Source organism: Chiloscyllium punctatum, chromosome 44 (genome assembly GCF_047496795.1).
Source record: "Chiloscyllium punctatum isolate Juve2018m chromosome 44, sChiPun1.3, whole genome shotgun sequence".
Lineage (NCBI taxonomy): Eukaryota > Metazoa > Chordata > Chondrichthyes > Orectolobiformes > Hemiscylliidae > Chiloscyllium > Chiloscyllium punctatum.
The window spans coordinates 34740266-34761066 of NC_092782.1; the positions used below are offsets into that span (position 1 = coordinate 34740266).

The 20801-nt window shown below is 39.1% G+C and overlaps 1 protein-coding gene across 2 annotated transcripts in view; it reads right to left on the reverse strand.

The window, feature by feature from the left end:
* tubgcp6 (tubulin gamma complex component 6) overlaps positions 1–19378 on the reverse strand; it is a 61566-nt gene extending 42188 nt beyond the window's left edge. The window contains exons 1-7 of one of the 2 annotated variants that reach the window (XM_072562603.1): positions 19283–19378; positions 15635–16462; positions 9325–9488; positions 6450–6660; positions 5317–5490; positions 3691–3812; positions 266–332 (exon numbers count right to left, since the gene is read on the reverse strand). In XM_072562603.1, coding sequence (XP_072418704.1) covers positions 266–332; positions 3691–3812; positions 5317–5490; positions 6450–6660; positions 9325–9488; positions 15635–16408 — 1512 coding nt within the window. In that variant the 5' untranslated portion in view covers positions 16409–16462; positions 19283–19378. Of the gene's footprint in view, positions 1–265; positions 333–3690; positions 3813–5316; positions 5491–6449; positions 6661–9324; positions 9489–15634; positions 16463–18927; positions 19258–19282 lie in introns of those variants that run through there. The other variant, XM_072562602.1, reaches the window with a different exon arrangement.
* Between the last annotated feature and the right edge of the window lie 1423 nt (positions 19379–20801).

A 20801-nucleotide genomic window follows, 5' to 3' on the forward strand; every position in this document is an offset into this window, starting at 1 on the left:
GATGAAAGAAAAACAAAAACAAAAAGGGGTCACTGTTTCCGATCATTAGCAAGTAAACCCCTACTGGAATTGCATGCATGCTTTTTGCAGGAGGGCAGAATTAGGCTAACTTTTGTTTACATTTATTTAAATGGCCAGCCAGTGCTCACAGGCCTAATAGGGAAAATATACAGAGGAAAACGTAGAAAATTACCACAACCAAGAAGGCAACATCTACATCAGTAAAAGCAAGAATCAGAGTGAAACAAAAATAATAAGAACTTACAGTGGGGAAAAGTGATGAATTTCCTCCCAGCGCACCGGATCCGATACAACATAATTCAGACAAATACCTGCAAAGCACAAATTTGCTATTCACTATTATTCCCAGCAATTGTCATAACTGCTACTAAGCAAATGAAAGTCAAATTAAAAATAAATTGTTTAATATCCACAGAATATTGCAAACATCCAAGTGCCTACAAAATTATTTTTAAAATTAGGTACACCCCTCAGCTGTAATCAAATCATTTACGATTGGCATTTTTTCTATTATACTGATCTTACATATTAATTACTGCCTTCCTAAATATTATACCATCATATTCATCACTAATATACATAATAGTAGGAACTGGTAATTCAATTATTCCAGTTTGCTCTCCCATTCAATGAAATCATGGCTAACATGCACTTCAACTGTCTTTGCCATTTTAAATTCATAAACCTGGACACATTTGGAGGGATATGGCCAAGTGCCAGCAGGTGGGACTAGTTTAGTTTGGGATTATGGTCAGCGTGGATTGGGTGGACAAAAGAATCTGTTTCCGTGTTGTATGACTCTATGACTCCCTATCATTCCCTAACAAAAGTCCATCGAATGACAGTTTTTGAAACCTTTAATTTTTTTTCATTTATTCATGGGATGTGGACTTCACAGGCTGGATCAGCATTTAATCCCAGCAGCCTTCTTGAACTGCTGCAGTCTATGACCCATAATGCCATGAGCAAGGGAGTTACAGGATTTTGAACAAGCGACACTGAAGTAATAGTGATATATCCCCAAGTCAGGCTGGCGAGTGGCTTGGACGGGAACTTGGTGGCATTGTTCCCATGTACAGTCTATTCTATTATAATGCAATAGTTCTGTTCCTGTGTGGTCACGCGTTATAAGGAAGTTGTATAATAGCAGCATCATTTAAATCAATGGAATCAGAATAGCATTATAGCCAATACTGATAAGGAAAATTTGTGTACGACAAATAATAATCTAAATTCTTCATGTTATAGCCAATTCGCATTGAAGAAACACACTTTATAGCAGAACAGACTGTACCTGCTGCCTTTGTCTTTCTGGACGGCAGTGGTTGTCAATTTGAAAGATGCTGCCTAAGTAGCTTTGGCAAATTTCTGTACTGCTGCCGCTGAGTGTTCGTTTGTGATATGGTATGGTGTTGTACCAATAAGTGGGGTGATTTGTCCTGGATGGTATCAAGCTTCTTTATTGGTTTTTCAGGTGCACTCAACCAGGCTAGTGAGATGCATTCCATCACATTCTGGATTTGTGCCTTGTAACTGGTGGACAGCATTTGAGGAGTCAGGTGAGTTACGTGCTGCAGGATACCGAGTGTCTGATCTGCTCTTTCAGCCACTATATTTAAATTGCTAGTCCAGTTCAGTTTTTGGTAAACCCCAGGATATTGACAATATGAGATACAATTATTGTAATGCCATTGAATGACTGAGCAATGATTACATTCTGTCTTGTCGGAGATAGTCATTGTCTAGCACTTGTGTGATCCAAATATTGCTTGCCACTTTTCAGTCAAACCTGGACATTGTCCATATTATGGTGCATTTGGACACTGACTACTTAGGAAACTGAGTCACCGTGAATGATGCTGAACATTGTGCAAACATTCCACTTCATGATAGAGGGAAGGTAAATAAAGAAGCTGAAGACAGTTGGGCCTAGGATACGACCCTGAGGAACTCCTGCAGAGACGCCCTAAAACGAAATGACTGACCTCCAAAAACTACAACTGCCTTCCTTTGTGCTAGGTATGACATCAACCAATGGGAAAAGTTTTTCTTCTCATTCCCACTGTCAGTGAGATGTTATTGCTCAGTAAGTGCCAATTGATAGCACTGTTGATGACTCCCTCCATCACTTCACTGGTGGTCAAAAGTAGACTGTTAGGGCCTGAATATACAACTCTTGAAAAGCTGAGCCAACCATTCAGATCACTGTATGAGACCATTCGCACATTCCACAAGTAAGAAAATGTTCCCTTCCCTCTCCAATATACCAGTCAACTAATAAGTCATGTCACAAGATTATCTCCAATTCTATGTGCTTTCACATTGAAATAGAATCCCACAGGATTCTTTAGCCAATTATCTCATTAAAGATTCAACTAGATTAATTAGACAATGCACCAGATACAAACTCATGCATTTAAACAAGTCCACACTCATCACAAGGAGTACACACATTTTCTCCAAAAGTGAAATACACATTAATTTCTGCTGTTTCTTTCAAATTATAAATGTTTCAACATACTATGGGTTACTTATCTAGATGGCTGAAATTGTAATATTATCTCCTAATCTGTTTAATTTTTTTGAATAATCACAAGTGAATTTCACATGATTTTTCAGTATTAGTTCACAAGTGTTACTCCTTTGACCTGCCTATTCTGGTACTCCAATAAAATTCCTAAAAAGATCTACTGGTGGCCAAAATAAAATGCCAAAGTTCAAAGTGTTCCATTCCCCTTACAGCAAATATATATTAAAGTAGTTCAAAGAGAGAGGAACTGAAACCTCATGATTATCAGAAATTAGAAAGTCAAATCAAACTTTTCGTTAGATTAATGATCACATTCAGATCTTTATATACAAGTGAAAACTTTGTCCCTACCTTGAAGTCAGAAGGCCCTGTTTCAAGTTCTACCTGCTTCAGAGGTGTACCATAACACTTCTGAACAGGCTTTAGAATTAGAATTAGAATCTCGACAGTGTGGAAACAGGCCCTTTGACCCAACATGTCCATACGGACCCTCTGAACAGTAACCCACCCATACCCATTCCCCTACCCGATATTTACCCCTGACGTACACAACTAGCCTATACATCCCTGAACACTATGGGCAATTTTGCATGGCCAATTTACCTAACCTACCCATTTTTAGAGGAAACCGAAGAACCTGGAGGAACCCACGCAAACATGGAGAGAATGTGCAAACCCCACACAGACAGTCACCCGAGGCTGGAATCAATCCTGGGTCCCTGGCGCTGTGAGGCAGCAGTGCTAACTACTGAGCCACTGTGCCGCTCTGATTAAAATATCTGTGGCTGGAAGGGTTGCAGATTGCAGGGGTATAGATCACTTTACAAATTAAGCATTGGTCTCATAATAAGATATCACTTAGAAGTATGCTAAGCCAAAGTGGATCTTTAGTATTAAATCTAGTATACAGAGTATGCTTTCCGTATTTGGAATTGATGGGCAAGACATATATAAAAAAATTAACAACATATTAACCGAAACTATTAAACGAGTTAATCAAAATGAAATAATATTTTTTGATTCAAAGTAATAAACAGAAAATTGAATCATTCATGTTTTCAGCCTGACCTATGATAGCAAATTTTAATATTTTAAGACTACCTGTAATGTACACACTGTACAAAATGAATTACACTGACCTTAATTGGCGTCCCAGTTTCCTGAACAGAAAGACAATTGGTAGAAGGCTCAGTGATGGAGGTGTTGATAATACACATGCTCTATAATATTGTAGATATTTCCTCAATCCACTTGTAAAAGCCTAGTAAAATATAAGTATAACTTGTTCAATTTGTTTTGCAGGTTCATTCTTGTGTACTAACACTGGTATATTACAAAGTTCAACTTTTACTGTGCTCAGGATCAGAGTAATATACTTCTACAGTTGTAAATTGTAGGACCCGACATTTCATGAGCAGTTTTGCCTCTAAATCCTAAGCATTGCAACTGAACATAACATCTCAAGCCTGATGTCTGACAATGGGAAATATGTGCAAATTTTTCTATCAAACTCAATAAAACATTTCAAAATGTTTCGAAAGAAAGGATAACGGAGAACTACAAACCTGTGTATACAGAAAACAGACAAACACTGACCAAATACTTAACTACACCAGCAACCATCCCAACACACACAAACGAAGCTGTATCAGAACACTATTCCAACGAGCCACTGCAGCACAGACAAACTTCGGAAAACAGAGGAGAACCACCTATACCAACGTATTCAAGAAGAACGGATACTCAAATAATAGTGTGCAGATTCCTCAAGAACAAACCACAACAAGCAGACCAAACACAGCCAGAAACCCTAACCACCTTACCATACATCAAAGAAGTTTCAGAAATGACAGCCAAAAATACTAAGACCCCTCGGAATCCTAGTAGCACACAATCCCACCAACACTCTCAAACAAAAACTAACAAACTTAAAAGACCCAGTACAACCCATGGACAAAACCAACGTCATCTACAAAATTCCATGCAAGGACTGGCACAAACACTACATAGGACAAACAGGAAGCAAGTTAGCCACCAGGATACATGAACACCAGCTAGCCACAAAAAGACACGACCCTCTCTCCCTCGCAGCCCTACACACGGATGAAAAAAAAACACCATTTCGACTGGGACAACACATCTATCCTGGGACAGGCTAAACAAAGACATGCCAGAGAACTCCTAGAGGCCTGGCACTCCAACCACAACGTCATAAACAAACACATAGATCTAAATACCATCTATCAACCCCTCAGAAAACGAACAGGAAATGACATCGCAACAAACCCCAGGAACCCCATCCAGGAGAAAGATATAAAGAGAAAGCAGGAGACAACAGCTTCGCTTCACTTGGAGGTCGCCACTGATGATGTTACCTAGCCAGGTAATGAAACGTCTGGATATCAAACCTACAGCTCAGCGAGCAAATCTACACCCTAAATTTCAAAATGTATTTTACGCCTTTCCCTATTGAACAAACACGGGTCTTGATACTAAAAATTGCAAAGGCTATTCTGATACATAGAATTCTTAAGCATCATGCATTAAGAACATAATTTATTTTTAACTAGATAATTAAATGTTCTGTCAAAAAGCAGATTAATAAGCATGTGAACTTTACCGTGGAGTTCAGGAGTTGGTTAAAACAACAACAAAGTAGTGCTTTACTATTGTGATCAAATTTCCTAATAATCAAAGTTATGATAAGAAACTAATTTGTTGCAGAGCCTTATAAAAAAGAATCCAATTACAAAACTGACTAAAACCTGGAAAACAAGGCCTTTATTGTATGTAGAGTCAAGAATTGGCTGAAGCGAGAAGTGACTGAGCCGGGTGTAGTACGTTCCATTTTCAGCCAATTCAGAGAGGAGGTTATACATACTCTCAGGGGATGTTCCAGAGACATACACTCCTTGTTTAACTACAAATGCCTGGAGAGACTGAAGAGACAGAAAATAAAAAGCAAATCACTTAAATATTGGTTGAAACATACAGTTGAATCAGTTTCCACAATTTCTGATTAAATTACTGCATAGTTATTACACTGCTGTTTTGTAACCAAATACCAGTAACATTTAAAACAATTCCAGTTGTTTGATGACTTGGGCACTTTCAGTATTTTTAAAAGAGTTCAATTATTTTAATACAGCAAGAAATAATAAGTACTTTGTGTACACTGTAATTAGTGCTAGCATCAAGCAAATGTCTCAAGTTTTCCGACATTGAACTCATGAGAACTATCATAAAAAGATGAGCTTTACCCCTTTCAAGATATTCTCAACCTTGTTAAATAGAATAATGCTGTAACCTTTGGATTTAGAGATCCAGGATGATCAATAGTTCCTTATTTGTATAATTCATAACATCAAATGTGCGAATGATAGTTCCATTTGCTTGTGTGTATATATGTGTCTGTATATATATGTATATGTGTGTGTGTGTGTGTGTGTATATATGTGTGTCTGTTTGCTTATTTTGGAAAAAAAAGACCAAAAATTATAGTCATATCTAACGGGAACTTCAAAAGAACCATATTTTTTGAGAATGGTGAGGATGCTGAATCCACTGATGTATGGAGTGGTTGCAGTTAAGAACATAGATGCATTTGAGAGCAATCTAGAGAAGTAAGTCGAAGCAAGAAATGGGGGATGAATGTGACATTACGATGATATAGAGGCGGGTTTTGGGGAGGCTGAAGTGAAATATGATCATCTGCAGAGACTAGGTGCTATGAAATTCAATGTGAAGGTTAAAAACTAGAACCTCATTCTATTTATTTAGATTTATTACTATCCAACTGAAAAACTAGTTTACAAGTGTTGTAGTACACTATAAAAGCCTCAAATGTAAAAATCAAATGCAATGCTCTTTAACTACAGTCACAATACAAATCCTCTACCTGATTCAGAGAAAAAGTCATTGAGGCTACACCAATGAGGACATTCAGGACATCTTTAACTAACTCAGATTCTTTTTGAAGTATAGCTGGTGTTGGCTGCAGCAGCGTACCCCCAATGAGCTGTAGCTCACTTTTACGTAATTGGTAGAACCTGTCAAAAGCTTCTCGACCTGCTTCAGTAAGATACGGCTCCTCTTTTTTACCTGGAGGACTAAAACAAAAATACATCTGATTTTACTATAAATTAAATCACCTTGATAAAATTGCTTCAGGGATTAAAGATAACCTAAAAATACTGTTGAATGGAAAGATAAAATTCATGTGTACAGCTTATTGTGAATGAAGTAAACGTTTTGCTTTTTCTTAGAAATTTGCAGGTTGGAGTACAGGCTTTACATTATAAAAATAAAACTAACTTTTGCATTCTATACCATTAATCACTTACACTATTAAATGCTATTCAATAAAAGGTCTGATACATACAGTTACATATGAACGGAAAAACTGCACTTCCAGCTTTAGGGCAAAGAAATGACCATTATGCCCAAGAGAGCTCTTAATGTCAGTAACTTCATGTAAAGATAAAATGAATACAATGCTCCAGTAAGAGAAGAAAACATCTACACTTTTATGACCTATTACAGAATAGCTTTGGGAGAGGTCAGATAGAAGGTTGTCTGCTCCCTCCCTCACCATTGAAGACTATTACATTGTATGTGGAATTGAGGGAACGATGTAGATTAAAATAAAAACTTTGCTGCATTTAAAGCAATTCCTTTATCTGGTTAAAAATTAGAATCAAATAATTAACCAGCAGAAATTATTAGAATAATTTGAAATACATTTAAAATATACACTTCAGATGGAAACTACAGCTAAGTTACCATAAGTCAAAGTGTGGGGGTCCACTCATAAATTTAATATGTTAAGTGGACTTTCAAGTCGGCAAGGAAGCCCCATGTAACCAGTTTTGCCTTTAAAAAGCATCATATCAAAACATGGAAATGGTGATCCAACAAATGTGAAAAAAATTCTATATCTTTCAGTTCGTTGACATCTTACAATTGCCTGACCTGGTACATTAAAAAGCACTGAAAAATGTTCATATATTTTGTTCATTTTTCTGATCGACACCTCAAAAATGCCAGTGGTATTCTAGGCAATTTTGTTAACTTCGTACTGGACAAGTCGGATCTTGAAAATCACAAAGTAACATGCATTTTTGGACTTACCTATCACAAAAAGTGCCAACTTTTTGGCCATCCATTTCTACGCAAGCTATAGCAGAAACACATTCCTTGCTTCACTTTCTACAATTACACATTTCATCTTTTAAATACTGTGAGTGAATGAACTGAAGAAGAGTCTGATTTTACTTGTGAGCTTTTGGTCTTTGCTCATTCAGGACATGGTCAAGAATATTCTGCAGTTGTGCTGCAGGCTTGCCAGTGATTTCACACTTTTGAGTGGCTTAATGCCATAAGTGTGGTTGGTGTGGTCATTATGAAATGTGCACAACTTCAGGCTAACCAGTTACCAGCACAGTCGTGCAACTTAACACAGGCATCCTTTTATTCTGCCAGCAGGAATGAGTGACAATTTCACCAAAACTGGAGTTTTGAATTATCCAATTGTGACTTATCAAGATTTTACTGTATTTGAACAGTAGATTATCTCATACATATAAACTCACAAATTACAAATGGCCTGAATTAATGGTTTTCACATGAAATGATTGTGTCAAGCGAGTTCAGCAAGTTAAATGCCTAACCATTCTGAAAAATGGGCCCGTTTTGTATTAATGTGAAGATGTATAACCATCGAACAGTATTAGAGGCTTTAATTCCTGGTTTGAGACAGAGTCTCAAGGCTCTGTGCAAAGTAAATATCAACATAAAGGCAACTTATTTTAGAAATGGGGAGAAACTCAGGAGTACTTCAGTGCAAAGGCATCTGCATGTCCTTATGCATGAATCATAGAAAACCATGATACAGGCACAGCAGGTAATAAGGAAGACAAGTGGAATTTTGTCATTTATTAAAGCATAAAAGAAGAGAAGAGTCAAGGCATCATGAGATAGCACCACGATTATTGCTTAGAATTTTGGTCCCCTTGAGGAGAGATGTAATTGCCCTGAGGCAGTTCAGAGGAGATTCACAAGATTGATTCTAGAGCTGAAGTGTGTGTCTTATAAAGAGAGATTGAGCAGTTTAGATCTAAACTCAAGGGGCCGAATTACCTACTTCTGTTCCTAGTTCTTAGGTTACATTATAATTTAAAAGCCTTTGAAAAAGCATTTAATGTATAACATAAATTGATTACCATCCAACTGAGTGCCTTGCTACACTTCTCTGCTTCTGTGTAATTATCTTCCTTCTGAACAATTCTATTATTATTTTAACTTAAACATTTATGACTGAGCTTTTATTGAGTACTCAGACAAAAGTAGTGGTCATCATAAGAGTCTCCAGTTCATTGCTGAATGATAATGGCAAATCCTACAACACACTATCTCACTCTTGGTAGGCAAAACCTTGCGGGTCTCAGTTAAAACTAGACTTAATCTCCTCATGAAGTCTGCATTTTTGGTTGACTACTGAGAAAGTTGAAAGTGACTTGATATAATTGAGCACCATTTTGTATCTTAGCAAGCAGAAAAATATAGTTAAACATATAGGGGAGCATCTGTGTATGAGTCAGTAGCCTGAGTTGTACTTATAAATGAATCATTTCAATCAAATCACAAAAAACTGCCTCTATGTTGTGAGAGCAGGAAATTGTAAGATGTCTCTTTGTTGTTAAAGATATTTATTATTAATTGCAGGATGATCAAAAATAGAAACAGCTAACATTAAAAATCCATTTTCCACTTACCAGCCAATTAGTTCCCAACATCTATACTTGCTAGGTTCATAAGTCAGCACTGCACTCCATATATCAATGTCCGGAGATGTACTGGGTTCTGACTGGGAATCTGGAGTAAGGTTGGATGCTGACTGAAATCCTTCATCTTCTGACTGGTCAATGCTTTGTGGAACCTGTGCACATACAGATTTTAATCTTCATCTCACAATATAAATATTGATAGATTAGAAAAATTGTTTATAATAATACTTTATGCATCAAGACAAAATTCAGCTCTCCCACAAACCTAATCCCAAAGATCACAAACTGAAAATTTATTAACTAGTTAAATGGAACTCATTCCTTTTGAAGATCTCATTTAAATATTACACTGAAATAATTATTATTTAAATAAGGTTATAAATATAAAAATATTTATTTTTCCTCATCTGCCAACCCTTCTTATTCTTCTTCACTATGGCCAGCAGTCTGTTCACTATCCTTCCTCTCTATTTCTGTCTCTTTCTCCCACTTACAGGATTTTCTTTGTATTTTCTCTTTCGCTGCTGCTGCCTTGTTTTTTTTTTCTCTCTCTCATTTCAAATAAATATTTTTTTTAAAAGCCCATTAAATAATTTGTACTTGATGATTACATTAAATTCCCTACAGTATTGAAACAGGCCCTTTGGCCCAACAAGTCCACACTGACTCTCCAAAGAGTAACCCACCCAGACCCATTCCCCACATTTACCCCCAGACTAATGCACCCAACACTATAGGCAATTTAGTATGGCCAATTCACCTTACCCACACATCTTTGGCTTGTGGGAGGAAACTGGAGTACCCGGAGGAAACCCATGCAGACATTGCAGAACGTGCAAACTCCACACAGTCACCAGAGGCTGGAATCGAACCTGGGTCCCTAACGCTGTGAGGCAGCAGTGCTTACCCCCAACAATTAATAGAAAAACTCGAATTTGGCACAAGGCATACCTGATAATTCATTGATTAACAAATCATCAATATGGAGAATGACTTTGTCAAGTATTGACAAGTTAGTGATACCAGTAGGCAGTATCATAATGTATGAAACTGAACCAATCAACTCATTAAAATTCATGCATTTCATTTGCACAATGAGTATAGAACAAGGAACATTACAGCGCAGTACAGGCTCTCAATGTTGCGTTTAAAGTTGGCAAATCCACTACTGTTGCAGGCAGTGCTTTCCACACCCTTACTACACTGAGTACAGAAACTACCTCCGATATCTATTACCCCTCAATTTAAAGCTATGTCCCCTCGTGCTTGCCATCATCATCTGAGGAAAAAAGCTCTCACTGTCCATTCTATCTAACCCTCTGATTATCGTATATGTCTCAATTAGGTCACCTCTCAATCTTCTTCTCTCTAACGAAAACAGCCTCAAGTATCTCAGCCTTCCCTCCATACCAAATAACATCCTAGTAAATCTCCTTTGCACCCTTTTCAAAGCTTCCACATTCTTCCTATAATGCAGTGACCAGAGCTGTATGCAATTCTCCAAGTGCTGCCACAACAGAGTTTTGTACAGCTGCAGCATGACCTCGTGGCTCCAAAACTCAATCCCTCCACCAATTAAAGCTAACACACCGTACGCCTATCAACCTGGGTGGCAACTTTCAGGGATCTATGTACATGGACACAGATCTCTCTGCTCATCTACACTACCAAGAATCTTACCTTTAACCCAGCACTCTTTATTCTGTTGCTTCTTCCAGAGTGAATCACCTCACACTTTTCCGCTTTAAATCCATTTGTCACCTCTCCCGCCTCAGGCGACTGACTGTGTGGAGTTTGCACATTCTCCCCGTGTCTGCGTGGGTTTCCTCCGGGTGCTCCGGTTTCCTCCCACAGTCCAAAGATGTGCAGGTCAGGTGAATTGGCCATGCTAAATTGCCCATAGTGTTAGGTAAGGGGTGGATGTAGGGGTATGGGTGGGTTGCGCTTCGGCGGGGCGGTGTGGACTTGTTGGGCCGAAGGGCCTGTTTCCACACTGTAAGTAATCTAATCTAATCTAATCTCTCAGCCCAGCTCTGCAGTTTATCTATGTCCCCCTGTAACCTGCAACATCCTTCAGCACTATCCACAACTCACCGACCTTAAAGTCATCCACAAATTTCTAACCCATCCTCCTACGCCCTCATCTAGGTCATTTATAAAAATGATAAACAGCAGTGGCTCTAAAACAGTTCGTTGCAGCACACCACTAGTAACTGAACTACAGGATGAACGTTTCCCGACAACCACCATCTTTTAGCTAGCCAATTTCTGATCCAAACTGCTAAATCACCCTCAATCTCATGCTGGGGAACTTTATCAAATGCATTACTGAAATCCATATCCACCACATTAACCACTTTACCCTCATCTGTCTGTTTCATCACCATCTCAAGAACTCAATAAGGTTTGTGAGGCATGACTTACACTTCACAAAACAGTGTTGCCTATCCCTAATCAATTTATTGCTCTCTAGATGATGATCAATCCTATTTCTTATAACCTTTTCCAACACTTTACCCACAATCAAAGTAAGGCTCACAATCAAAGTAATAATTACCAGGGTTCTCTCTACTCCCTTTCTTGAACAAGGGGACAACATTTGCTATCCTCCAGTCTTTTGGCTCTATTCCTGGAGACAATGACGACAGAAATATCAAAGCCAAAGGCTTTGCAACCTCTTCCCTGGCTTCCCAGAGAATCCTATCCAGCACAGTGGACTTATCTGTTTTCACACTTTCCAGAATTGCTAACACCTCCTCTTTGTGAACCTCAAACCCATCTAGTCTAGTAGCCTGTGTTTCAGTATTCTCCTCAACAACATTGTCTTTTTCCTGTGTGAACACTGACGAAAAATTTTCATTTAGCACCTCCTCTATCTCCTTGGACTCCATGCACAGCTTCCCACTACTATCCTTGATTGGCCTTCATCTTTCTCTAGTCATTCTTTTATTCCTTTAGAAAGATTTAAGGTTTTCCTTGATCCTATCTTCCAACAACTTCTCATGTTCCTTCCTGGATCTTCTTGGCTCTCTCTTTCGGTCCTTCCTGGCCAACTTGGAACTCTCAACACCCTTAGCCTTTACGTCTCATGCTAACACAAGTCACCTTCTTCTTGACAAGAGATTAAACCATGGCAGTAGCTGTTCCTCAAAGAAGCTTCACGTTTCAATTGTGCCCATATTTCAATTGTGCTAGTTAATCTTTTGCCCTTGCTAGATACCTCACAGATATATACAAAAATTCAATTCAACGATTTAATTACATTATCAAATTTTTTGCCTCTACCTTCACCTAGTTTCCTATTCTATTTGAATGTCATATGGCCACCCATAATCAGGACCCAATCCTTATCAACCTCAAACCCTGTCTTTAACGGTTATCAAATCTGATTTATTTACTTCAGTGGGAGCTACCAATTTATTTATTTTGTTATAAATACAATGCATATACAGACACAGAAATTTTGTTTTATCTTTTTGTTACCTTTGTACTATCTAGTCTTCATTCGTGTATTCTTAGATTTTAGACCTGACTCTTTCCAGTCCTTCTCTGACCCACATTTCCCCTATAACTATTTTTCTCTCTTGACTTGTTTCTAGACCTTGAAACAAGTCTTTTCACATTTGATCCCTTGCCCCCATTATTTCATTTAAAATCCTCTTTGCTTCCCCAGTTATGCAGTTCTCAAGAAGACAAACTGCAGCACAGCTCAGATGTTCACAATCCCAATGGTATAGCACTGACTTTCAGTAGTCCACAAACCAGATTCCACTTCTCTCACACCAATCTTTGAGCCATATAACTGCAGATTGAGAAGAGCAGAAGAGGGTGAGTAACAAACTGAGAACTTCAAAACATAGCTGACTTCTCACCAACTATTTTAATTAAATAAAATTAAAAATTTCTGAAGAACAGCCCATCACTTCACATCAAATTGCACTTGGTTCAGGTCATAATCCAAAGATTATAACCTTTGAGGTTCTCCTTTCTAATTCAGTGCCTAGTTCCTAGGCAGAAATAGGAAACTATGTTGACTAATTGAGGTATACAAAATGCTAAAAAGATTAACAAAGTCTCTGGAGTGGGGGAGTCCAAAATTAGAGGGCATGGATTTAATGTGAGGGGGAAAATATTTAAAAGGGACCTAAGGGGCAACGTTTTCATGCAGTGGGTGCTGCCTGTATGGAATGAGCTGACAGAGGAAATGATGGAGGCAGGTACAATTAGAACATTTAAAAGGAATTGGAATGGGTACATGAATAGGAAGGGTTTACAGGGATATAGTCTAAATGCTGGTAAAGGGGACTAGATTTATTTAGGATATCTGGTCAACATGGTTGAGTTGGACCAAAGGGTCTGTGTCAGTGCTGTACATCTCTACGATTCAATGCGTAGACAGAATGTTTCCTCATGTGCAGTAATCTAAACTGAGAGCTCATAGTTTTATTAGATTTATTATTAGATTCCCTACAGTGTGGCACAGGCCCTTCACTACGGGCAATTTAGATGGCCAATTCACCTGACCAGCACATCTGTGGATTGTGGGAGGAAACCCACACAGACACAGGGAGAATGTTTGTGCGGAGTTTGCACAGTCGCCTGAGGTAGGAATCGAGCCCGGGTGCCTGGCGCTGTGAAGCAGCAGTGCTAACCACTGAGCAACCATGCCGCCCCAAAGAGGATAAACGGCAGCAGATTTAAAACAGAGATGGGGACAAATTACTTCTCTCAAAAGGGTCATGAATCTATTAAATTCACTGCCCCAGAATGCTGTGGATGTTTGGACATTGAATGAATTTAAAGGAGGAGATGGAGAGATTTTTAATTAATAATAGGTTGAAAGGTTACGGAGAGCAAACAGGAAAATGGAGTTAAGGCCAAAATGCGATTAGCCTCATCACTGAATTAAATGGCAGAGCAGGTGAGAGGGGCAGAGTTGTCTATTCTTGCTCCCAATTGTTCTGTTGATACCTACATTGACAAAGACCACTGGATCCTCCTACTGCGACTGCATGTTCATTATTTCTTTGGATATTTGGAAAAATGAGAAACCTGTTGGCAGTAACTGCTGAATGTAAAGAGGAATGCAACTAAAACTAAAATACTATCTTGTGAAGTCAGCAGTACATAAAGGAAAGAGTTGGTAAAGGAACCATTTGGTCATAGGTCTGCTTATGTACACTGGATCACCCTTTTCCAGTTTAGGTCCACTCTTGCTGCATTTCCAATTTGGTGTGAACAGATGAATAAAACTAAAACGTCTACCACACAACCTGGCTTTTTTTTCAATGCACTTTTATGACTTTTGTATGAGTCACAGTAAAAATTAAACCATTTCCAAGATTGCTTGCTCAGGAATACAGGGGAACCTAGATTATACGAGCAAAATAGGCAGGCACTATTTCATTCGGATAATTGATTATTTGGTTAATCGATTAACTGCCTTTCCGCTGGGGCTCGGAGTTTTTAAAGTCTGCTCCTTGTTCAGGAGACACACAGTATGTGAGCCCCGCCCCTGTGCAACACCACCCCAAACCCATCCAACATCACAACCAACCACCCCACCCCCGCACCCTCTCCGGGGCAGCTGGACTGGACACCAACGACAAAGACTTCTGCTGCTGCTGCCATTGTGGGGTATGCCTCCAAATAGCGTGCACACACACTCAGCCCCACACACAATCTTTTACTGCAACTTTGTGACAGGTTCCGCCTCTGTCATGTACAGGACAATGTTGGAGAGATTATTTGAGGAAAGGGGTTTTAGGGTATATGCCTGTGTAGAACTCTAAGGAGTTTGTGGGGAGAGAGAGAAGGCAGTCAGTCAGTCAGTCATTTGGCGACATGCCTGTTTAATCACTGTAAACAAAAGATGTGATCACTGTTGGAAACATGTGTTTGATGTAATGTTTCTATTGGGACCTCCAGATCTCCTTCGGATAATCTGATTTTTGGATAATTGGTATTCAGATAATCGAGATTCCTCTGTATATTGAGTAAGTTGCCATGACTGATGTTCGGATGGCGTCAAACTTTAACTTTTAATCTTAGAAAGGCAATAGACAGTTTGAGTTACACTCCAGATTGCATCAAGATTTCCTGTGCTTCTTTTAACTTGTTTACACAGGATTTCATATTCAAGTGTATGTGAAATGAAATTTGTAGGTAATGTACAAATAAATTGATAGTAGCAAGTTGGGTGCACAAATCAGCCTAATTCCAGGAGTAACTTCTGAATTATGCTCATACAGGAACCTTCATCCTATACTTCAAATGTTATATTTGCTCTTTCACTTACCCGAATTTTAAGCCCAGTGATATCAATGTTATCTGGCACAGCAGGCAAATCCAACTTAATTTCCATTTCACAAGTACGACTACGTACAAGTGCACCAAATAGCGATACTCGTGTTTCTTTCTCATATTTGTCCCCAGCTAAGTAATTATGGGAAAATAATCCAATGCCAGGTAATCCAGTGCCAGGTTTTGCATCCATTAATTGAAGAGTACGTTGTACATTATCATGAAATTGAAAGTCCTCATTGGAATTGAAGGATAACAGCCCCGATTCAAACAGGCTAACATCATAGTGATCATAGCCCTGAAGTTTTACATTTCTTCCAACATTTTTATTGTTCAAGAAATAATCCCTTTTCTGTGGCTGAAGCGGATATGGTCCAGTTCCTGCAAGCTCAATCAGAAGTTCCAGGACAGAATTCAGATCAGATTGTGACATGCATACTGATTTTTCTAGTTGATCTGTAAGATCTTCTAAGCGATCAGCTTCCATGCCCAAGCCAGCCACCCTCAAATTGAAGGACAGCATCAAGATTTTGTTTCTCACAGGCAGTTTACTGATATCAGACTGATATTTTGGAGAGGCTTCTTCTCGGAAAAGGTTTATAAATAACGTATTGTAAACAACCCTTTTTAATTTTTCTTTGAATTGTCTTCGATTGAGTCTTCTTTTGCCCAAGTAACATTTCCATGACAGGCCTGTCATCTGGGCTTCACAGAGGTCTCCAAATAATTGCGTAATGCTTGCTGTTGTTGTTTCAGAAATAGCAGACATGTTAAGGCTTAACAACTTTGGTCCTTAGGTTCAGCAATTCTTTATCCATTGAGTCTAGGGCAAAAAGGAAAAGTTCTTAAACACAAAACAAAAATATTAACTACATGACATCAATGCATTCAGGTACAATTGTTTTAACTACTGATAAAGAATTTTCTTGTTTCTATTTACATATCATATTCCAACATGGGCAGCAAACATAATGATGATATATAGTATTAGTTTGGATTTCTAATTCAAGATGGAAGCTCAGGAGCAATTGTAAAGTCTTAAAATGTGTTTTCTCCAACCACTCTACTGCAGCAATTACAAACAAACTACAACTATATAATTGTGATAACCAAAATAATAGGGTGTCAGAAGTCATAATCAAACTTTATACAGCTCTACTTGAATCACACCTAAATACCCAGTCCAGTTCTGATCACCAATGTACAAGTGACTAGTTCACACACTGGACACATTCAAATTACAGAATCATGTTCAGAATTAGATGAAATACTTGAAAAGCAAAAAAGTTTTAGCTAGCTCACTTAGCTGAATGACAGATTTACAATGCAGAGTGACACCAACAACGTGGGTTCAATTCTCACACCAGCTGGGGACACCGTGAAAGTCCTGATTTTTCATCTTCGACACTCACCCAACGTGTGGTGACTGTCAGGTTAATTCATTACCAGTCAAATCTCTCCAAAGAGAGAGCAGCACTATGGTAACTCAATGTTATGCATTCATAGCATTGAAAATAAGCACACTGTAATATCTTCAGTCCAAAAATCTACTGTCCAAAAATCTACTGTCCAAAATCACTAGTTGCCAGTAATTTTTGAGCTGGGCAAGCAACTCATTCTAATGCATTACTTTGGAGGAAATATACTGAGCCAAATGCTGGCTGTTGCAAAAGTACCTTTTTCTTATGGCTTATAATGCTTATCACTTTTATGTTCCAAGTCAATATTTATTTCAATGCCATTTTCTTCTTCACAAACTTTAATTAGGCATTATGCAGGCACCCATAATCCTACAAATTCCAACATTCAGAACCAACTTGATTTTTCAGACTGGTGAAACAAGTTAACAGAACACAAGTTTCCTCCTCTGGTCATACAAAGAACATGGTTCCTGACATGCAGTCCAAGAGGCTTCAGTACTCACTGCAAGAACAGCTGTACTGGTCACATATCCAAAATACTTGTAAAAACATATGGCCAATTTTTGGATATGTGATAGTGGCAGAGATGGTGATGGCAGTGGTGGAGTTGGAGATTTCCCACATGTTCACATTGCCATCAGAAAGAACAGACATCTAGATGACGATGACCTTATCCACATTTCTTCTCAATGTTCTAACAAAGAGGGATTTCCTTGGACAAAATGATAGGTAGCTATCATTTGCCCTGGTAGTAACAAAAAATGTGAGAGATGGAGTCATAGAGATGAACATGAAGAAGAAAAACTTTGTATTCCAATCAAGAATCAGCACAACATACAAAATCCCCAGATGCAGGTTACTTAAATTATGTACACCAATTTCCCAAGAAGAAGAACAACATTCAGTATTACTACCAGTAAAATCACAATTTCAGAAGTATTTCATTTTAGGGTTCATCATTCCCAAGAATAAAATAAATAGCCAACACAAATGAGAAACAGAAAGGTAGAAAACAGAGAAAAAGAGGAGTGAGCCATTCAGCCTTTCCACCATTCAATATGACCATGGCTGATCATCCGACTCAGTACCTTGCTCCCCCTTTCTCCTTCTACCTCTTGATCCCTTTAGCCCTAATAACTAAATCAACACCTTCTTGAAAACATTCAACATTTTAGCCTCAAACTGCTTTCTGTGCGAGAATTCTACATGTTCACCACTGTCTGGGCCAATAAATTTCCCATCTCAGTCCTATATGGCCTACCCATATCCTGAGACTGTGTCACTTGGTTTTGAACTCCCCAGTCATTGGGAACATCCTTCATATGTTTGTCCTATTTAGTCCTGGTAGAGTTTTACAGGTTTTAATGAGATCCCTGCTCATTCTCCTAAACTTGAGTGAATATAGTCCGAACCCACAAGTCTCTCTTCAGACATCAGTCCTGCAGTCCAAGAAATCAGTTTAGTAAATTGAAACAAAGAACTGCAAACGGAGATCTGAAACAAAAATAGAAATTGCTTGCAAAACTCAGCATGCCTGGCAGCATCTTAAAGAGCCACTAAACTCAAAACATTAACTCTTTTTTCACACGGATACAATCAGTCAGGTAAACCTGCATTGCAGTCCCTCCATCTGAATACCCTTCCTCAGATGAGGAGGGCAAAGCTGCACACCATACTCCACGTGTGGTCCTACCGTCCCTGTGCAATTGCATCAAGGCATCTCTGCTCCTGGTAAAAGCTTGTATTGCAGTTTGCAACCCCTCAGCTCCTTATTAAGGTTATGGATTACATTACACATTGACAAAATGCTGACAGCACTGTGTCCTGTGCACATCTGCCTTGCCATAGAGAGAAGGGTAATATATACCTGCGCACAGTACTCGTAAAGGACACATTACAGGAGTAAGGCTAGACACAGCATCACTCCATACATTACGAAGCAGTTGGTTCTGATAAAGAATCGTCGGAGTCGAAGGGTTTAACTCTGCTGTCTTTCCCACACAGATGCTGCTGGAGGCTCACCAGCAACATGTGTTTTTAATCTGCGAGTTTGTAAACCGACGGTAGGATCCGGCGCGGAAGGAGGCCAGAAGAAAGAGCAGAAAACGCTGGAAGCGTTCAGCAGGTCAGGCAGCCCTCTCCCTGTGGAGAGTGACGGGAGTTTCAGTATGGGTTCACAGATAGACCACCCCACCCTCTCCCCTCCCTCCCTCCCCTCACACCTCTCCGGAGAGCACGGCCATTGTATAAAACACCATTCCCGGGAGCACGGTACTATCCAACCGCCAAACGTCAAGCGCGCGCCACGCCCCGCCCCGTAACCGCCAAACATCAGGCGCGCGACCCGCCCCCTCAACCACCACTGTCCCCGCCTCCTTCGCACCCGCAACCAATCGAGCAACACCTCCCTTGGCGCGCAATCTTACTATTTGGATGCGAGCTCAAGGCCCCTGCTTTCCATTGGCTGCACCTGCTGCCAATCAGACATCACTTCCGCTGGGGGCACAGGGTTGACCTGCGGAAGTGTTGAATCCTGTGATCATCAGGAGGAGGTTGGTTGCAGGTCGTTGTCAATGTTCTGTCACTTCTCTCTAGATAATGTACTGTGTATGAGTAAAGTGTCTTATGTGTTACAATTGGAGAGTGGTAACTAACAATGCAACATGTTCAATAGAGCAGGGTGGTATTTCTTTGAAATGTTTTGTAACGCTACTCTGAGAAGTTTTTGTCTGAAGTACACAGTACTTATAGAAAAAAAATGTAGATAAGTCTGAGACAGGAAGGATGGAAATTCCTCCGAGGAAAAGTCATGTTAGATTCGAAATGTGCGTTCAGTTTTTCTCTCCACAAATGTCAGCCATGATATGGAGGTAGACAAAGACAGAAGTCACAACACCAGGTTAAAGTCCAACTTTACAAGCTTTCAAATCGCTGCTTCTTCGATCTCACCTGATGAAGGAGCAGCGTTTCAAACGCCTGTTATTTAAACGCCTATTGGACTCGAACCTGTTGTCGTGTGACTTTTGACTTTGTCCACAAATGTTGCCAGATCTGCTGAATTTCTCCAGCACTTTGTTTTTATTTCAGATCACCAGCACCTGGAGTATCTTGCTTTTATTTTAGTGGAAACTTCAGCATTTTCTCTTGCCTTATCCACATTTCAATATACAATACATGTATTAGACTTCGGTTTTGTCACGTGTGTTCCAAGTTCAAAAGTACAATGAAAACTGTACTATGTTGCCAAATAGTGCCAGTTTAGGTACAAGGTAGTGTTCCAACTTAAAACTAGCGACATGAGATTTATCCTGAACAGTAATGTGAAAATTTGAGGCCAAGAACTATTTAAAGTAAAAATTAAAACTTAGTTAAATTAGAAGAGAATAATCAGCTCACAACTATTTACACCTTTTCTTTAATCTATCCTTACCTTTCTTTCTATAATAGTCTGATAAAACTGTCAATTAAGATTTACAGGAAAATTCAAATTTTACAACTAGCCAGTGGTCAAATCACCTCTTTCTCTGTACAAGCTCCTTCTCTAGACAGGTACCTCTCAGAGAATTCTGATTAGCAGTCTACAGCTGTTGGCAGTTCTCCAAACTGTTCAATTTTCCCCAGTCTTGTATCAGATTGTATTATTGACTTTTAAGATTATCAATGTACTCAATTCAACCTTGATTGGAATTTAGTATGTTTTTGTGGGGGTATAATTTAAACTGATGGGCTGAATTTAAATCT